Raw genomic sequence first — 20,438 nt, 5'->3', positions numbered from 1 at the left:
TGCTGTCTGTCAGTATGTGGATGTGTGCATTGATTCAGTGGGCCTGGGTACGAGCCATATTGTGGCTTGTTAAACTAGAATTCTGGAAACATTTATATTAGACAGAAGAAAGAGCTCTGAGGAAGCCTAGTTGATATGGGATACTTTGCTGAGTTCTTTGGGAGCTCTAGCTCTGGCTACTCTGATGGGCCAGAGACATTAGAGTGGTGGGTAGGGGGACCAGGTTGGCCAAGAGACATATTTCCTTTGAGCAAAATTTGTTTTGATGAGAGGACAACAAAGTGCAGGTTTTGCCTGGTGCTCTTTTTTTCTGTGAACGTTTTAAAGTGGCTTCTCTTGCTTAAAAGAGATATCTACTGAAAATTTAGTCAATTAAATAAAAATGGGTTAAAAGTTGTTTCAGGTACTACACCCGCCCCTGACTTTTAAAAAATGCTTTCCTCCCCACAGTTTTTGGGTGAAAGACACACACTTATAACAGGTGAAACTGACTACACTGAGGAAATAATAAAATTGATGACATGCAACCGTGCTGTCAAATATACAAAGTAAACAAACTGATAAAAAGAGGTGAAATAATATCCCCCAATCTCTTGTATACACAGAAAGGACATATCTATAATAGGGGAAATGTGGATTTACCATGTATTAGCTATTCCATGCTAGTGTAGAGACGGCAAGCTGTAACTTTAACATGTTAGCTGGACAAGAGAAACCCTAGTGAACCACTAGTTAACACTACAACTTACTTTGACTGCAGTAGGATTTTATCATGTTAGTTAACACATGTTAAAAACACACCTTTTCATTAGTGTAAACATGGCCTTAGATATTTAAAATGAATGTGCTGTTTGCTTTTGAATGCAGTGGGTTAATCAGAAGTCTGCAGACAGGCTATAATAGAGTGGTGTTGGCCCCTGGTCTGTGAAAAATATGTGTTTAATTTTATAGCCTCAAAATCAATTTTACTTAGTAAAATTCTGAAGGATTTTCTCCACTTAATGAGTCTGCTGGGACAATTTGCAGACCCACTATCCAATACATTTTCAAAGTTGTGCATGTTTTTAATGGTGTAGCTCCCACTAAAATCAGAAACATGCTTTTAATTCTAGAGGCTGCATTTGTAGCATTTCCATTATGTAGCTCCAAATACAGTATGGCAATTATTTTGGAATAAATCATTTGACTGTGGATGGGAAAGTAGGATTTTTCTGAATGGCTGGGCCTGAGGCTTATTGATGTGAAGTTCAACCTCAGACTAAACTGCAAAGTGGGTGTAAATGTAATATACAAAATCTGGCCCAATGTCTTATCCTCTGAAATGCTCTCTGGCCATGTTTTCTATCAGAATTTTCAGAATTTAGATTGGTGCTTGTTATAGATTCATCTTTGAATCGCCTGATATGATGGGAATTTCAATTTCCTGTGCTAATTCCAACAAGGATTCATAGGCAAAAGATTCTTCACAGACTTGCTTAATTTCACCCAGCAGGTTACAGGCCCTTTCTGTGTTTAAGGAAACCCTCTTGATTTGATTTCTGCTCTGCAGGTTGCTTCCTTTGATTTATCTTCTGTTGTTTGTAGTTTCACTGATCACTTTCTTATTACTTTTACACTTCCATCCATTTCAGTTTGTGCTCCTTTTTGAGTGATTTCTTATACCGCCCCTGCCACCTGCTCCAACCTGATGAATTGTCTGCTCAAACTGTTGATCTTGACCTGGCATCGTCTCTTCCACAGGATATAAATGATGCCACACAGATGTATAATGATGCCTTAATAAACATCCCAGGTATGGTTGCTCCTCTGCAGAAGTGCAGTGTTTGAAATTCAGAGTCACAATTGCATGCTGTTGAATGGAAGGCAATGAAATGCAAGGTTCTGAGATTGAAACCAGGCTGGAGAAGCTCTGCTTTCAATGTTTGAAAATTCATAGGAATCTTCTTTCCCAAGCTCCAGCTTCCATTCTTGTATTTTATTTTATTTTATTTTTTTAAGATCACAAAGAACAGCACAGGAAATCTCGTAATTCTTTTCCTTTATAAACTCTAAACAGCTTGTTTATATTTGGGTTTGTCTACTGGCCCCACAGTGGTAATAGATGGATTTAGTCTTTCAGAAGCTCTGCAGTTATTTGGTGGAGGTGAGATGCCCTCTGCTGCTTTACTTTCCCATGTCTAAAGTCCCAGAATGCTCTTGAATGTTTGAGGATTAGTTAAAGTCTGGGGGGTACTGAACTGGGTTTATACAGATACTATTTTGTCTCAATTCTGGGTTGTAAAGAAAATAATTCTGCACTTTCATCCAGTATTTTAGAGTCTGGATTTTTGACCCATTGTCCCGCTGTGTGGATTCCTGCAAGCCTTAGCTCAGTTATTATGACTGAAATACATAGCATCTTTGCACTCAGCAATGCTCTATCATCCCCCAGCCCAGCAGTGGTTATGTGATGATACCCATACCAAAGAAGTTGTCTCTGTCATTGAATGACCTTTCTGATCATTGGATTTTTCCCATAACTCATATTTGTTTGTTTCTTGCTGAGATGCAGGAAAAAGCAGAGCCTCTGCAGCTGCAGTCTCTTGGTTTTTTATGGTGCCCCACATGATGAATTTCAGTGCCCAGTTTAGAGCAGGACAGGACAGGAGCACAACTCTGGGATGGCCTGTGAGTCAGATTTGTCATGACATTTGTCTAGACCCCCTGACTCTAAATCCCTCCTTCACGCATTTCAAAGGACACAGCCCACTATTTTTACTTCAATAGTTGTTCACTTTTCCCTTTGAAATTCCCATTAATTTTAAATATATCGTAGATGCTTGGAAACCATATCTATTTCCCCTTCCAGCTTTCCCATTTGGCAAGGGTCCATTTGTTTTGCCTGCATTTCTTATGAAGCAAAATCAATAATATGAATCCTAGCATTGCTAATTATTAGTATTACTGTTATTAATTCGCTCCGTGCTGGCCTTCATGTTTGCTGGCAATAAGTAACACAACCCAGTGGATCATGCCAGCGTCTGTGGAAGGAAGAAAATGGCAGCACCTGCAGCTTTGACTTGTGTCTGACCCTGTGGAAAAGACTCATGGGGTTTAGTTCTGGTAAAGAGACAGTAATGGATTATTTCCCCCAAATCTGCAGGCCAGTGTGGTGCAAGATATTGCTGACCACACTGGCGTTAATATATATGGATTCCCACTCTCTGTTGTGACCCTCCTCTCCCTCCTCAAGTGCAGAAAGTCCTGGGGCCTGCAGCTAACAAGGTAGCCCAAGGCAGCTAGATTCCCATTGCAGTCATGCTGCCAGTGGATTACAAGGGGCTCTGGCCAAAGTCTGGAAGCACAGACATTCCTAGGGCACTCTGGAAACCATCTTGAGATTCGTGGGTTCCAGAATCCAAAATTGTGGCACTTCTAATGGGGGAGGGGTGAAAACCTACCCCCAAGGAAAGAATGAGTCAGGTACTCCTCAAGTGGGGAGTTTAGCTTCCCTTTTTCTGCTCTGTCAGGCTATAATTTTCCTCTAGGGTGCAGTACTTATCCCCCATATTTTTTCCTCTGTTTTATTTCTGAATTTATTTGTAATATTTTAAATTAACAAACACCTCAAACACACTTTTTGGGGGGAGACAAAGGGGGAGAAAGAGTTTTAAGAGGGACCTGATCTTGTACCCATTAAAGAAAGCTTTGACACTGACTTCAGTGAAACTAGGCCTGATTCTGATCACCTTGCTCAGGTGTGACACAGTCTAACTATCCAGTGACTTCCAGGCAACGTAATCTAGATCTCAGGATTTAGACCTATATGAACTGAGCCTATTTGATAGGCCTGAACCTGCAAGGTGCTGAGCTCTTCTAACATTCACTGACTCCAGTGGGTCGGAGGGAAACAAACTCAGAAGCTTAGCAGAGGCAATCATCCCTGTACAGGATTGGGTCCTCTGAGTATTACCTCTATCTAGGAGAGAAAACTGAGTAACAAGTTAACTCTGTGTGTTGGTGGGTGGGTGAGTGTGGGGTAAAATGAATCAAGTGTTTCAGCTCTGTATTAGAACACATGGACACAAAGCGTGGGAAGGCTGTCACTCAGTGATGAAACTTCTTAAAAACATCTTATAGGCTCTGTTCTTTTCTATAATACGGATTGAATTCTGACTATTGTATGTGACTCAGGGAATGACATTGTTCATGTATAGACTGTATGTTTTGAGGGAGATGTTTTGACCTTTCTCATCTCTGGCCGGTGTTGCAAAGATGGATTGATGTAGAACAGAGATTTTGTGACAGAGTAATAATAAGAAAGAATCTGACTGCCAGTTGTTCATTATAGGGGCTCTTCTAAATGCCAGCTTCTATGTTTGCCTTCAAACAACACTGAATACCTAAATCACCATAGTAAACAGAGATAGAAAGAGACAGAAAGGTTAAAAGTGTGCTCATAATCTCTTGCTTTTCTTCCTAAACATGTTTGATAGCAATATTGTTTCTTAAAAACAATATGACCTCATTTGTAAAGCAATATTCATGCTAAACTAGTCAGCTGTTAAATATACCCAGCACTGTGAATTATGATGAAGCTAAACTAGAATTTCAATTATTTTCTGGACACATTTAAAATTATAATACTTTACCAGGTTAGTGTTAGAGTTCATACAAATTACTCACAAAGTATCATATCAATCTCTTGCAACTGCTTATTGCGTACATATCTGAGAAGTCAGTCGAAGTAAGACACTGGCCAGGATAATGACCTTCATGCTGGCTTAGTGCTTTGATGGCTATGGTTGATTGTTAGAAGGCTAGGAGTGCATGGATATCGAATGGTCAAAAGTCAGCAATTGCTGGCTGTAATATTTATTATGAATGAAACAGATTGTTTGGACCACCATTTTCCACAATATGTTCCTGAAAGGAAAATAAAGGAGATACAACATTGGAAGTTCTGTACATTCTTCATCAACATCCCTTTTACACTCAGATTTTGGCATGGCATTACAAGTAAAACTGCACACTTTTATATTATTTGCTGGGTTGATTTAAATAAAACAAAACAAGCATACGCATAAAACAAAGGAATTACATTTTATCAGCTCCCGTTCTTTCTACTTGCATATCTTGTCTAAAAAGATTTTAAAGCTAAATTATCTCAGTCTCAATTCATCCAGCTATGGTTAATCAGCCCAGATTCATGAATATAAACAGTTAATGGTACCGTTTGTTTAAAGCAGATCTCACTGAGGCTGTTACTTAGCTGGCTACCCAAAGCGAAAACCAAAGGGCCCAGTATCCTTCAGACAAATGTAATAACGTATTGATAAAGCCATGTTAGTGTTTTTCTTAAAAAATAGGAACAGTATAATAACAGGTCATAATCATCAAGTTATAGTGAGGAACTTAAATTTTATATAGTACCCAGATGGGTGAGAAGCTTGTGCTTTAATAAGAACACATATAGACACTCTGCCTTTATCACCATCAAATCATAAAGCTGAGTGCAAATACAGCACTGTAGATTTTCAGAGTGCTGTACAAACAGTTTCTAATAAATCCTTAGAACATTCATGGGAACTATTCACTAAGCATAATTTCCCCATTTTACAGGTGGAGAAATAGAGACACAGAGAATTTAAGGGGTTGATCCAATGCTGATTGAAGTGATTAGAGACAATGCTGGCAGACTTCAATGAGAATTGGGTCTTGGCCAAGTCCACTCAAGAAGTCAGTAGAACAGCCAAGAATATAACACAGGAGATCTTGCCTTTTAGCCCCATACTAAGCTAACAATAATTCCTTCCTATCGAAGTCAAAGTTACCTCATTTAGCCATGTCACTGTTGCTGAACCCAGGCTACTGCAACTTAAAGTTGAATTATTAATTGTTATTCTAATCAAAGATATCTGTTCTATAACCTCTATATTAAGACATACAGTCAATTAAGGGATGTCCTGAATAGGAACAAACAACACATCCTTAAGTGCTTTCTTGAATCAGGGCCTAAATTCTTTTTTATTCCATTGGGCTCATCACCATTCTTAGCCTAGTCAGTCTGCTTTGAACTGGGGGGAAGTGGCCAGACTTTTTAAAAAATATAATAAAATAATAATTGTTAGCATTTATGTAGTGCTTTACATGTTCAAAGCACTGTACAAACATTAGCTAATGACAAAAATAGCAGTTTGCCACAGCAGAGAACCATACCTAAACACTTTAAAAAATGTGTGTGGACCATCAGTACTTTTTTTTTTTACATGCTGAGTATAGTAATACATAGGAATTTGATTGTATGGATCTAATTTTAGAGTATACAATGTGCTTTCATATGCAGAAATCTAGACTCTGATCAGGGAAATTGCTGATCTCACACTGGATTATTGGACATAATTTTTCAGGCTTTGGGTTTATCCCTGTAAATATTCTAAAACAGGGTCCAAGTAATTTGAAGTGAGTTGCACTAGATAATATTTATTCTGTGTATGAGGTGAACCATGGATTCAGTAAAAATGATTCAAAGTTGTGTTTTTTTAAAAAAGATCAAAACACACAAGTATTATAAACATCACTTTCAGCCTCTCTCTATTTGTAATTGAATTTAATATAAATGTATTTCATTAGTGGAGAGCAGTCTTCATAGCCATACAATAGCAAACAAATTCTTCAGAAGCATCTTTAATTATTCATTTGGTTGTACTATATTTTATGTTACTTTTCATAAATGTTAATCTTTATTATTGCCTTACCAGTAAGAAAAAAAAAAGAAAAAGAAATACCTGTTATTAAATGACCTATCAGGCTGACATGGATAAATGTTGGTAGCTATTTAATTGTTTCCCATCTGCAGTTTTATACAGTTTCTATCAAACTGAAGGGTAATTTTTTTAGTAGCTGCTTATTTTAAATGTACAAAACCCTTGTGTGTAATTCCATTAGCTGCCCTACAGCATTGCAATCTACAGTTTCCCTGAGGCTGTTGTGAAATATTGATGAAATCCTTGCTTTTGTGGCTTCCTCTGATACACTAAACATTTGTCTGATGTTAGTTGAACTTGAATGGATCTGTTCAGAGCTATATCAGTAGTGACTTCAAAGGCTGCAAGGCTGTTACAGTTTTTTTTTACAAACTGAAGTTTCAAAGCCTTACCATGTGGTACTTTAAAAAAACAAAGTTCATATCAAATGAACCAAAGTGTTAGCAATACACTGGTAGGACTCATTACAATTTCAATTTATATACATATGTATTTTTGTTATTCTGATTGGTAGTTTGTATCACTTAAAAAAATGTAGATCAGTATTTGAGAGGGAGGATGAAGACCAACAAAAGAAAGGAAGAAAAAAACTTGATTTGACAGTTTGATTTAAAATGTGCCATTGTGTAGTTGCTAATAAAAAACAATAGGTCAGGAGGACAATGGGACAAGTAAAGAAAGGCAATGAGAACCAGAGATTTCAGCTTTACATTTTCTAGGTTAAATCTATTTACGTTGCCATATGGATTCACTTACGTTGCCTGGGTATGAGACTCAAATTCATTACAATACAGTCCTTTTCGTCATCTGGGACTTAGCCTCATTTTCCAAAATGGCCTCCATATTTGCACCCATTATTTTGTGCATACAAATCATAGAGATATGTTACTACCTGATATGCATATAAAAATTGGCCTTGATCCAGCTGTCACTGAAGTCAATGCCAGAATTTCCATGGACTTCAATGGTAACAGGATCAGGCCCATTTATTCATTCTATATCAGCTACCATATATCAGGAACCTGGTATTTGCACTCACAAATGATTGCAAAGACAAAATTCTGTACTCTCAGAATTACATGCTTGCTCAGAATTTGCTAGGAGTCACACACATGGAGGAAAATATTGACTCAGGAATGTCAAATACTGTACCATCAGCTGTTTTAAAAAAAAATTAGCAAATTCCAGGGCTTTGGAGGAAACAAAGTGTTGTTAACCTTGTGTAAATCATTGTATTAATGGTGGATGCCTTCAGCTATGGAAACTGAGGACCAAACCCTAAGCACAGTTATGTACACTTGTGAAACATAGCTGGTACCTAGAAACTCAGTAAGTCAGAACGTTTGATCCCAGAACAGAGTTGGTATGATTTAAATTACTCTTTCTCCTACCCTTTGACAGCTGACTATGTAAACAAGCTTGACCTAGTCCCTAGAGAAAATTATTCAGGAGAGAACTCTATTATGGCTCTGGTCCCTTAATGGCTATTGGGCTTACTGTTTTAATGGAAAGCACTAGTCCCTCTTCCCTCTCTCTTTTCAGTTGTCCTTTTGTTATAGTTTTCTATTTTATTGCTGGCTTTGAGGGTTTAAGGGTTTTGTGGCTGGAAACCCAATTCACAGCATATATACTTCTAACCTATGTGATGGCCTCATGACTATATTCAGTGGAATGCACAGAGGGCATGATCCTGTATTCTTCATCCCGCTGAAAGCCCTACTGAAGTCAATGGGAGCAGCCAGGAATAGGATCCATACAGTAAACCTTATAACAAAACTTTATTTTTAGAACAGAGAATTAACATCCAAAATTGTTTCATTTCATCACCACGTGCAAACAACAGTTATGCTTCAAGGAAGTTGCCTTGCCATGTTAAAACTCAATCATGGCAAATGCAACTTCAAGAGGGGCTGGCACACGACAATACAAAGTGCCCTGATCTCTAATGTTTGGAAGTTATACCATCTGCTTCTTCCCAGATGTGGATCTTGTGATGTGGACTTTGTGGAGTTTCCTGGGTCCTCTGTCTCCATCCTGTTGCTTTTATCCTGTGAGGTGATATGGCTTTCAACTTGACTCATTACCAGATTATGACTATATTTGAATGTAAGGGGCTGAGAACAAATTCCTCTCACAATCCATAGTGTAGCGGTAGGGATTCAGGGACATCTCTGAGGCTGGCTCTGTAACAGTGGGAATGTCTTGTCTGTCCTGCTGCGCTGGCTGAACTCAAAGTAGAATTTGGCCCTCAATAGACAATTATGAGATGACCAGAAAATGCTATTTACATGCTTTTTGTGGTTCTTAGCCATGGTGTGACCTGCTGTAGATTCCTGGAGAAGGCAGAACTTCCAAGCAACAGTAAATTATGTGTGAGATAACAATACAATTTCCATGTGCTGGGGACAGAGGAAAGTTATTGGATAGAATGAAATTATGCAAATGAAAGTGGAATATTAAGAAAAATCTCCTATTTGTGACTGTGAGGGCTGTTAGACTATGAAATTGCATCACAAGAGAGGGGGTAGAAACTCCATCACTGAGCCATTTAAATCTGAGTTGGGAACCACTGGTAAATATTGTTTATGGGAAATTTGCTAACAATTCCCACATGTCCAGCATTGTTTGCTGGTCCCTCAGGGCAGAGCCAATCCATTCAGTATTTCCTCAAGATTCTGAGAACATGTAAAACGACTCCACAGGATTCTAGAGTAAAAGACCATAGGAAACAATCTTGCACTATCAAGGGGGTTCAACTAGATAACTTTGGAGGTTTTTTCCATTTCCAATTCTTATAGTTCTGTTATAGGCAAAGCGCTATTACTCCCCTTACGGAAAAATGCTGAAGAACTTACTAGAGAAAGGTTATCATCCTATATGTTTTCTGATCAGTCTATGACATTTAATAAAAAGTTATACACCCCTGCTCTAGAATTGTGTATGATCATCTAAACAAACCCCCAAAACTGTATCACTCCCTATCAAAGCACAAATTCCTACACTTAGAGTTATTTCTATAGAACATGATTACATTTCTGTAGAACCCCATTGGTTTCAATCCTATTAAATTCCAAAAGGCTTTTACTGCGGGGTCTATCCAGTAGAGTAAGGATGGGGTTTTCTGCCAGTGCCAATTTATCCTTTCAGTTGTTTTACGCACTGGGACGAATCTGCAGCCATGAACTTAGAAAAAGAGCCAGGTTAGGATTTGTCTTTGGAAAGCTAATGTAGTTAGACATTTTTGAGAAAAAGCAATGAGAAGTGGTCATTATCCATTATCTGCATGAAATATTTCAGAGAAAGAAACTGCTGTTGCCAAAATGAAAAGATGTTTGAGTTCAAGCCAGACAAGAAGGAAACAAGATCACCTTATAGAACTGTGAGATCTCTGTACTAATGATGTTATTTCAAGTGAAATTGGAATATATGTATGAAAAAGTACAGATGGTGTATGGGTTTTAGGTGGATTAACAACATTGTTCTGGACAATGATTCACTGTCCCTTTTCTTGGCAAAAAATAAATTTTCCAGTCTTGGAAAGAAATGTGTATATATTTTAAGAAATGTTTCTGTATGTGGAAAAAGGGAGCATATTTGATTGAAAATAGCATCCTCTGGTAGAAAAATTAACAGTAAAAATGCAGTATAATTTAAATATGTATATATGTTCAACCCCTACTGGTCCAAATTCAGAGGTGATACATATAATGTGATACAAGTTACATGTTAGTGAGTGGGTATAAGGGACTTAAATTCAACAGAATTAACTAAGTGTAAATCTGGCCCAGTGTTGGCTATACTATAAGGGTCAAAGTTTCAAGATAGTTCTTTGTGGGTTTTTGAGGCCACAACAATGCACGTTAATTTTTGCAGGTGCACTAACAGTGCCCGTTTCTGTAATATTGGTCCTTTGCATTATGCTAGCATCTACACTGAAAGTGGCTATATGACACTACATGTGGACTATATTTGTTTACCTTAAGAGTATAAGTTTGTAAATAGAGAAGGACAAACCTGTTTAGACAGACAGCCTTGCACAAATCTTCACCCAAAGGTCAAAGTAAACCCTAACCATTTTATTTTAAATGGAGAATCAAAAAGTGCATTTTTCTTTCTTTCCTCTTTCTCTCCCCACCACTCATGCTTTTCATGGTTTTCACAAAGCCTCTGCACTTCCAGGGTCCAGCCAGAAGTGCAAGTGCCTAAATGAAACTAGACTGAGGCCTTGTCTAAATGGGAAAATTATTCCATTTAATCTATGCTAGTATAACTCCCCCATGTGAACACTCTGTTCTGGAATAAAAATGCCTTTATTCTGGAATAATTACTCTGCTTCCAAAGAAATACAATAGGTCTAAAAAAACCCCAAACAAATAAAATACAGTGCTGTTTTCTACACCCCTTTTAGCCAGGCTGCTTTAGTTTCTATGAATCCAACTGTATAGGATTCAAATGGAGAAGAAAAATTAGAGTAATAAAAGTTTAGAAATTTCTCACAATTCCCTAAAACACTGTTTCTACCCATAACAATGTCATAATTTTTAAGATCAAACATCGTGGGATCTACCAGGACTAAAAGCAAATGCTACATTTCCACTTGGGAAGCCCAGAGTTACCTCCATCCATAATTATAACATTTCTGGTTTTACTCTGGGCTGCAAGATAGTGGATTTTAACCCTGCAGTAGTTCAGGATTGTATATTACCCATTTTACACCTTTAATGTGACTAATTTAACTTTGGGGCTGGTTTAATTATGGTGGAGTAATTTCACAGCTGGGAGGGAAGAAGAAATGTTTATCTAGCAGGCAGATAAAAGGCAGCTGGTTGAACTTCTCAGAAGCTTAGAATATTAGCATAAATCCACAGGAAAAAAGAATAGCAAGAAGAGTGAAGGTAAAGCCAGCAACAGTCCCTGGTAAATACAGTTTATCACATGGTTCTGCAATTTACTACATGGATATCATCACTATGTGTGTGAGAGTAAAATAATTGTGTGTGAATGTGTTTAGTAGTGAAATCCACTTAAGTAAATATGGTAGAAAGAGAAGCAAAATATCTTTCTAAAACATTGTGACTGTTGCTCCTCTTAAATAAGCATTTAAATGAATTAATCTGCTTTGTATCAGTTTATACAAAGCTTTACATATGGTGAAACCTTACTAAAATAATCACTGGTAGATGGATACATGCATTCATTATACACCCAGGCTGTCTGCATTCAAGAGGCCTTCACTGTCTACACAAAATGCCCACAGCAAATGAAATCATTTAAGCAAAGTGAATGGTTTTAAATGTATGATATTAAACTGTGTTTTTAAAGCTGCCCAGAATCCTTAACCATTATTAAAAATGGACTTGACTGATGCTTTTGTGAATTTTTGATGGTGCCTTCTCATAAGTTACTATATTGTTTTCATTAGATTGTCTGTTTATTATGCAGACACACAAACAAAGGAAAAGGAAAAAAGTGGACTTCTGAGCACGTTATTCTTCTGTAAAGGTTACAGTAAACATGTCAATGCCTAATTAAGCAGCAAATTTTATCTGTATCGGGGGGAAGGGGAACTACCTGTCTGATGGTTTTGCTTCTCCTAGTAAATCTATTTAGAAGGACAGAGAATATTATGAAAGAAAGAGTACAGTACTTACCTTCCAAAGAAAAAATTCCCTTTTTCATGAAAAATGGGGTTAATGGTATTCAACTAGTTCATATAGAAACGGGGAATCAACTCAACTCCACTCTGGAACTGTGAACTCAGTGACTAAGTTCTTTTCTTCTGATTCTTTCACTCACGTCCCTCTTTATTTTTGTTTTGCTCATTACAATATGCATGGCACTGTGATACATGTTGGCAGGAGTCCAGTGTTGCTACCTAAACTATATGGTATCTCTGACGCCAGAAGAACAATGTCAGCCCTGCTCATCAGTTCATGCTGTTTGTTTAACAAGGTTACTATTCATAATATGTAGTAGCGCTCGCCTTCCTGCACACACTCATAAGGGAGATCATGGTGAACATCAATCTAGTTACTAGAGCGAGGAGTTGGAACACCTGGATTCGAGTCCCGGATCTGCATTTGACTTGCTGCCTGTCCCTGAACAAGTCAATTAACCTGCCTGTGCCTCAGTTTACCCATCTGCAAATGGGGTAATAATATATTCTGTTCCTCACAGAGACATTGAGAGGCTTATTTATTTAATGTTTGACAAGCATTTTGTAATTCTTAGTTGAAGGCACCCATTCACATGCACAGTCTTATCATTATGATATGTAGTATTGTTGTTTTATCACATACATGGCACACATTCATTCATTCATAGTTACTGCTGTTAGCTTTACCGCTATTTGAGAAGCTCTCTAGTATCACATCCCCATGCAACAATCAGCCAAAGAGAGCTAGAAGAATGATGTAATCAGTATTCTTCCTAGAATTTAGCGAATAATGTACAACGCAGAATGTCTCCAGTGAATTTAGCCTCTTTTTATATTCATGGAATATCCACAAGTAGATCATAGCTGCCTCTAACTTACTTGTAATTCAGGTTTATTCAGCAACCTGTTTTTTAATATTTTTCCTCTATGGATTGATTGCAAACATTTCTTTGTTACTGTAAGATATTCAGCGTGCGATTCTGAATCTCATCTGTGTTGTTCAACTTTGATTGGTAGAGCCGGTGGAAAAATTGAATTAAATTGAAATATCTGAAAATTAGTTTACAGAAAGTTTTGTCTATATTTTTGTCAACATTTTGAATGTTTCCAAATTTTCTGACTAGCTCTATTGATTTATCAAAGTGGTATCATTTATGCAGTAATGTCACTGACAAGTGTTCAAAAGTCATGGGTGAGGGCCCCCTAAAAGTCATGAGATTAGTTTAAAAGTCATGGGATTTTTAACATAAAATAAATATTGGCTCTTTTCATTTGCCTTTTGTTTTTTGAGCCTTTAAGAATCATGTTTTTCAAGCTTTTCTTAGCCATCATGAGGGCTAAATCTTTTTTTTAAAACTAGAGCTTTGATTATTACATAATCACATGATTCCTTGAGTTGGTCGCTAAGAGAAACACTAAATATCACAATGAAATCATTCCAGTTGGCAACATTGTTTGTGTTTCCTGATTGAATGAGCAGAGAAGTGTGTTATGCATGAAGGCTTGTGCCTGTGAATTTAAAAATTGGTTTCCATGAATGTTTGTATCAGTAAAAGTTGATTATTTGAATGGCCATTTACAGGGCAAACAGCAGGGGCATGAGTACTGCCAAAGCAGATTAATTAAAAATTTAGGGTGGCTATTAATAGGAAAATGTTTGCAGTACTCCTTTCCTCTTAGATTCCCTTTCCATTGGAGTCCAAGGATGAAATCCTGGCATTGTTGAGTCAAGGCGAGTTTTGCCATTGACTTCAGTGGGGCCGGGGTTTCATCCTAAGCCTGATTCTCCTTTCCCTTGTATCAATTTCATACCAGTTTAGTTCCATTTACTTCAGTGGAATTAGTCCTGATTTAGTACCACCAGAAATTCCTTAATTAATTTTAAAATTTGTAGCTCTACCAATATCAAGTTTATCTTATTAATTAAAATAGTTCATTTGTCAAATAAAACCACTCTGGATTTGCTTTACTTTTTTTAGTTTTATAGTTAATATCGGTCTATCTCAGCCATAACCTTCCATATCTTCTTAGGCTTCTGCCCTAGAATATTTCTTTTATCAAACTATAAATTGCATTGATGGAATACAGTGCATTTACAAACAGAGGTTTCAGTTGAACCTATTATTTGTTTCAAGTGTAGTAGTTTGGAATATCAATTATTTGCACACATTCTGAAATGCTTTTTTAAGGTGATCAAATAGCAAAAGATTTCTGTTCCTAGATAATTCTATGAACCAGGAATATTAGAGCAGTTATTTTTCTTCTATTCCTTGCCAATTCTCTCTCTCTCTCTCTCTCTCTCTCTCTCTCTCTCTCTCTCTCTCTTCTTTTCCTTGAGTTTAATAACAAAGTCATAAAAATGAGACTTTTAGTATGAACTTAAAGTTCTCACATATGAATTTTCCAACTGTCCCATTAGAGGACAGTTAGAATTATACTCCCATGACAGGAAAATTATTAACTCAGAATCTCTGGCAGTTATAAAGAATTACGATCATCCAAAAACCTCAGCAAGCTTTACAAAAAGACATCATTTGACTTTTTCACTTCCAGGACTAACAGACAATAATGTTGTAGATTAAAATGAAATCCAGTAGCAAAAGCACATAGTGAAACTAGAAAAATCAAACTGCAGTGTTGTTAACATGTTATTTCATATATTGATGTTACATTTCAGGTTACGTCCAAGAGGAAGATATAAAGGAGGAGGAAGAGGATGATGATGACAGTAATTCAACAGCTCAACTTCAGGGCAGCAATGATATTGGCACGGATGAAGAACATGAAGTGGGTCCTGAGCAGAAAGGAAGCTTTAGTTACCAGAATTCTCCAGTAAGTCATATATCTAATCAGGATGCGGAAAATGAGTCCCTGTTAAGTGACGCTAGTGACCAGGTGGCAGATACTAAAAGCATTTGCTCTAGAGAGGTGCAGAATCTGAAAACCAATACCCACCCCAAATCTCAGAATGAAGCACATGATTGCATGGATAAAATGACAGCCGTCTATGCTAACATACTGTCAGACTCTTATTGGACAGGCTTAGGACTGGGTCTCAAGTTGTCTAACTCTGCGAGAAGGGGCTGTGACAATAGAAATGGAGGTAACAAAAGTGACTTTGATTGGCACCAAGATGCATTGTCAAAAAGCTTACAACAGAGTTTACCTTCCAGACCGGTCTCCAAACCAAATCTTTTCAGTTCAGTGCAGCTCTACAGACAAAGCAGCAAAATGTGCGGAACTGTATTCACGGGTGCTAGCAGGTTTAGGTGCAGGCAATGTAGTGCTGCCTATGACACCTTGGTAGAGCTAACAGTCCATATGAATGAAACTGGTCATTACCAAGATGACAACCGTAAAAAAGACAAGCACAGACCTACTAGCTACTCAAAGCCCCGGAAAAGGGCCTTTCAGGACATGGACAAGGAAGATGCACAAAAAGTTCTAAAGTGCATGTTCTGTGGTGACTCTTTTGATTCCCTTCAAGATCTGAGCGTTCATATGATAAAAACTAAACATTACCAAAAAGTGCCTTTGAAGGAGCCGGTACCTACCATTTCTTCAAAAATGGTCACTCCCGCAAAGAAACGTGTGTTTGATGTTAACAGACCTTGTTCCCCAGATTCCACAACAGGCTCTTTTGCAGATACTTTTTCTCCTCAGAAGAATGCAAGCCTGCAGTTGTCATCTAACAACCGCTATGGCTACCAAAATGGAGCCAGTTACACATGGCAGTTTGAGGCCTGTAAATCTCAGATTTTGAAGTGTATGGAATGCGGAAGTTCACATGACACCTTACAGCAACTCACCACTCATATGATGGTCACGGGTCATTTCTTGAAAGTCACAAGTTCAGCTTCAAAGAAAGGAAAACAACTAGTACTAGATCCCTTGGCTGTGGAGAAAATGCAATCACTGTCTGAGGCACCAGCCAATGACACCCAGGTTTCAAAACAATCCAGCAATGCATCTTCGGATGGCATAACTGCATCAGAGCTAAAGAAAGAGAGTAAAAAAGATAAACCTGATGATACAAACAAAGATGAGAAAGTGGTAAAAACTGAAGAGTATGAAGATATGCTTCAGAAACCATTGGATCCTACAATTAAATACCAGTATCTTAGAGAGGAAGATTTAGAAGATGGTTCAAAAGGTGGTGGGGATATTTTAAAGTCTTTGGAAAACACTGTCACCACAGCCATCAATAAAGCTCAAAATGGAGCTCCTAGCTGGAGTGCATATCCTAGTATCCATGCAGCCTATCAGCTCTCAGAAGGAGCAAAGCCTTCCTTACCAGTGGGCTCCCAAGTACTGCAAATCAGGCCCACAATTACCAATAAGTTGAGACCCATTGCTCCAAAGTGGAAAGTTATACCTCTGGTTCCCAGCTCAGCAAATGTGGCCCAGTGTACTCGAGTGAAGAAGGAAATTGATGACAAAGAAGTCATACAAAAAGACTACACTAAAGAGGGCATCCGAGCTGAAGCTGCTCCACTCTGTCAGAATGAAGGGGAATCTCTCCCCAAATCTGAGGCCCCTGTAGAGCCAAAAAAGACAGAGGCATGTCCCTTGAAGGAGGAGGATAAACCAAAAGAAGATGGTGAGAAAGAAAAAACAAAACCCAAGGAGTCAATAGCAGCTTCCCTCAGCAATGGTTGTGTTGCCACAAATCATTCTTCTGACTTGCCTTGTGTGAATCCACTTAGTGCCCTGCAATCTGTATTGAATAATCACTTGGGCAAAGCCACTGAGCCTTTACGGCCCCAGTCCAATACCAGCCCCAGCTCGAGCACAATTTCTATGTTCCACAAACCTAACTTAAATATGCTGGAGAAACCAGTTTTATCTCCTGCTCCAACCCCACCAAAGCCTGCCAGCATCTCCAGGCGTTATTTGTTTGAAAACAATGATCAACCTATAGATCTGACAAAATCCAAAAGCAAGAAAGCCGAGTCAGCTCAAGCACAGTCTTGTACTTCCCCACCTCAGAAACATGCTCTGTCTGACATTGCTGACATGGTCAAAGTTCTTCCCAAAGCTACTACACCAAAACCTGCTGTATCTTCTAGGATCCCATCGATGAAATTGGAAATGGATGTCCGACGTTTTGAGGATGTCTCAACAGAAGTCTCCACTCTGCATAAAAGGAAGGGCAGGCAATCAAACTGGAACCCTCAGCATCTCCTGATTTTGCAAGCTCAGTTTGCTTCCAGTCTTTTCCAAACATCAGAAGGTAAATATTTATTATCAGACCTAGGCCCTCAAGAACGCATGCAGATTTCTAAATTTACTGGACTGTCAATGACCACCATCAGCCATTGGTTAGCAAATGTCAAATACCAACTTAGGAAAACTGGAGGAACAAAGTTTTTGAAAAACATGGACAAAGGACACCCAATCTTTTATTGCAGTGACTGTGCATCTCAGTTTAGAACCCCATCTACTTATATTAGCCACTTAGAATCCCATCTAGGTTTCCAAATGAAAGACATGAACAGACTGGCTGTGGAACAGCAAACCAAGGTAGAACAAGAAATCTCCAGAGTTTCAGTTCAAAGATCACCTGAAACAATAGCTGGGGAAGAGGATACAGACTCTAAGTTCAAATGTAAGTTGTGCTGTCGGACATTTGCAAGCAAACATGCAGTAAAACTTCACCTAAGCAAAACACACAGCAAGTCACCAGAACACCATTCACAGTTTGTAGCAGAAGTGGATGAAGAATAACTTTTAAGGTATGCATGCATCAGCTCCACAGTGAGTTTTAATGTCATGATTGTAAGGAGATTTCTTAAAGCATTTCTTAAAAGTAGAATACATTATAACATTGAAAATATGCTGCTGCATTGATCAGTATAGATACCCAGGCCATTTTACATTGCATTGAAGAACAGAGCTTCATAAATGGATCTTTATCATGGCCTGAACTGAAAAGTTGCTTCTTTAAAAAATTTGTAACAAAACTGTTTCCCCACTTTTCACATCTCATATTTTCCTGTTTCTAAGTATTATTTTTAGTTCACCTTCTATTCAGGTTAGTGTGGAGTAGAGCAAATAAATGACTACTCTTCAATTTTCAATGTTGTTTCCACTAATGGAAGCCTGTTTTTCTGCATTTTCCCTCATAGTTCCAAGGAATTATTTATCCCTCTCCCCTCCATTACTAATGTAGCATCAAATATTTGGGGCGGGGGAGAAAAAGACAATATAATCGTGATTAGCAACACCTCTATTAACCAAAACAGTGCATTATCTCAAAAGGCTTATGTCCCCCATAGTCTATTAATGACATTGAAAATGCTTTTGATTATCTAAAATCTTGATTATTCCACACATAACATTTGGATGATCAGTGTTGTACTGCACTAGACTTTAATAGCTTCCCTTAACACTTATACCAGTGGTCTTCTTTGAGTTGTTTTGAGAAACCTTCCCTCCTCTTGCGTTCCTAGCCATTCTTTTTTTTGTTCTTGAATGCATTGAATTTACACTTTGTCTCATAGTATCAGTGCAGTCCCAGTGCTCAGTCAGTACTCCCTTCCCCTGTTTGACTTCAGTGAAAGTTTTTGGTGCAGATCAATGCCAAAATATGGGGCTGTTTTTTGCTTCTTAATTGAGAGATTCAGTGGCTTTTATCACAAGCTTAACTTTTCACAAAAAGACAGCTTTCTGGATACTGGTTTTACTGTTAGTTTCTCTGTCAAAGAAGGTGTATAACTGTGAGTGCCATCACAGCCAATGTTTACGATGTGTAAGACAGTATTTAGCTGCTACATAATTTATAGCATTTTTAATTTTACTGAACTCCCAAATCTGACATTTCTTGATTTAAATTAATAGGAAGCACATCAGCTGCAAGTCCAACTAGATGTTTTCAATTTTGAAGGATCTGTAACCAAGAGGGCTTTGTGTGATTAATTTTCAACAAATAATTTCTTCAGTAAATTTACGCCCCCCCCCTTTTTTTTTTGCTGGCAGAATATCCACAGGCAAGTTCAAATTTCCTCCAATGTATTCATTATTGGATTTCCTTGATGAATATCTTTTGGAAATTTTTACATTATGGACTGATAATGAACATTCAAAATTCAAGCTGTGTGACTTGTGATTTGTCATGTAATTCACATGGTACCATGGCTATTCTCTGACTAGTTGAGGGTGCATGTGCTCTGGGAATGGATCCACTTTTGTAAGAAGATTTAAAATTTGCTTGCTGCAAATGTTCATACAACTTTAAGATTTCCCCAGAATAAGCCTATGCCTCACTTCTGTCCCATTAAAGAAGCTATCGTTTAAACCAGTAATCAAAGGGTAATTTTGGGATAGGTGCTATGGGAAGCTATTACAGTACAGCACAGCCATCACTACTCAAATGTAATGAGTCTTAAGTCTTATATAGGTCTTGTGCTGGCTCTTGACACAGGGGAAGATTTACTCTTTCTTAACATTTTATATAACAAAGCTCAGTCTTTTGAAAGCAAAATGCAAAAGGGGTGTGAGCGCTGTCAAAGCGAGTTAATTATTTTAAAAATTGTACCTAATATTAATGGGGAATTTTTTGCATTGTTCACCCAACATTAGTACCTGGTGTAAAACAAAAGGACGAATGAATGTTCTTTGTTTATGTGATAATAACTGATTTTCCACCTTGTGGATTTATAACAATTCAAAATTGAATGTACCTGCCAAAATATCACAAAATGAAAAGAGGTTGGGGAGGAGGAAGGAAGTCAACAGACTTTTTTCCCCACCTGTTAGCATCTATAAAGACTTTGACATTTGCAGTTTCTATACTAGAGCTCTGCGGGCAAACCAGTAATTTGGGTACTATCAAACAAAAGCTATCTGCCAAATATATGAATATGGCAGTTATTTTTGGCATCTTCGTTGCTTAATACCTGACAAATGTTTCAGATTTGTGTCTTTAAAAGCACTGTTAAACACCCAACTTTCTATGCACCTTGCTGTTCTTCAGAGATTTGGGGAATGGGAAGCAGATAAACACATTTTCCAAAGATGCCCAGAAAAATAGTGGG

General features: G+C 37.9%; 1 protein-coding gene across 3 annotated transcripts in view; it reads left to right on the top strand.

The window, feature by feature from the left end:
- TSHZ2 (teashirt zinc finger homeobox 2) overlaps positions 1-20,438 on the top strand; it is a 267,767-nt gene that overhangs the window by 140,013 nt on the left and 107,316 nt on the right. For all 3 annotated transcript variants that reach the window (XM_038370231.2, XM_043496205.1, XM_043496204.1), the window contains exon 2: positions 15,080-18,137. In XM_038370231.2, coding sequence (XP_038226159.1) covers positions 15,080-18,129 — 3,050 coding nt within the window. In that variant the 3' untranslated portion in view covers positions 18,130-18,137. The remainder of the gene's footprint in view (positions 1-15,079; positions 18,138-20,438) is intronic.

Source organism: Dermochelys coriacea, chromosome 13 (genome assembly GCF_009764565.3).
Source record: "Dermochelys coriacea isolate rDerCor1 chromosome 13, rDerCor1.pri.v4, whole genome shotgun sequence".
NCBI lineage: Eukaryota > Metazoa > Chordata > Testudines > Dermochelyidae > Dermochelys > Dermochelys coriacea.
Note: the sequence above shows the minus strand (reverse complement) of the source record. Positions and strands in the feature narration are given on the sequence as shown.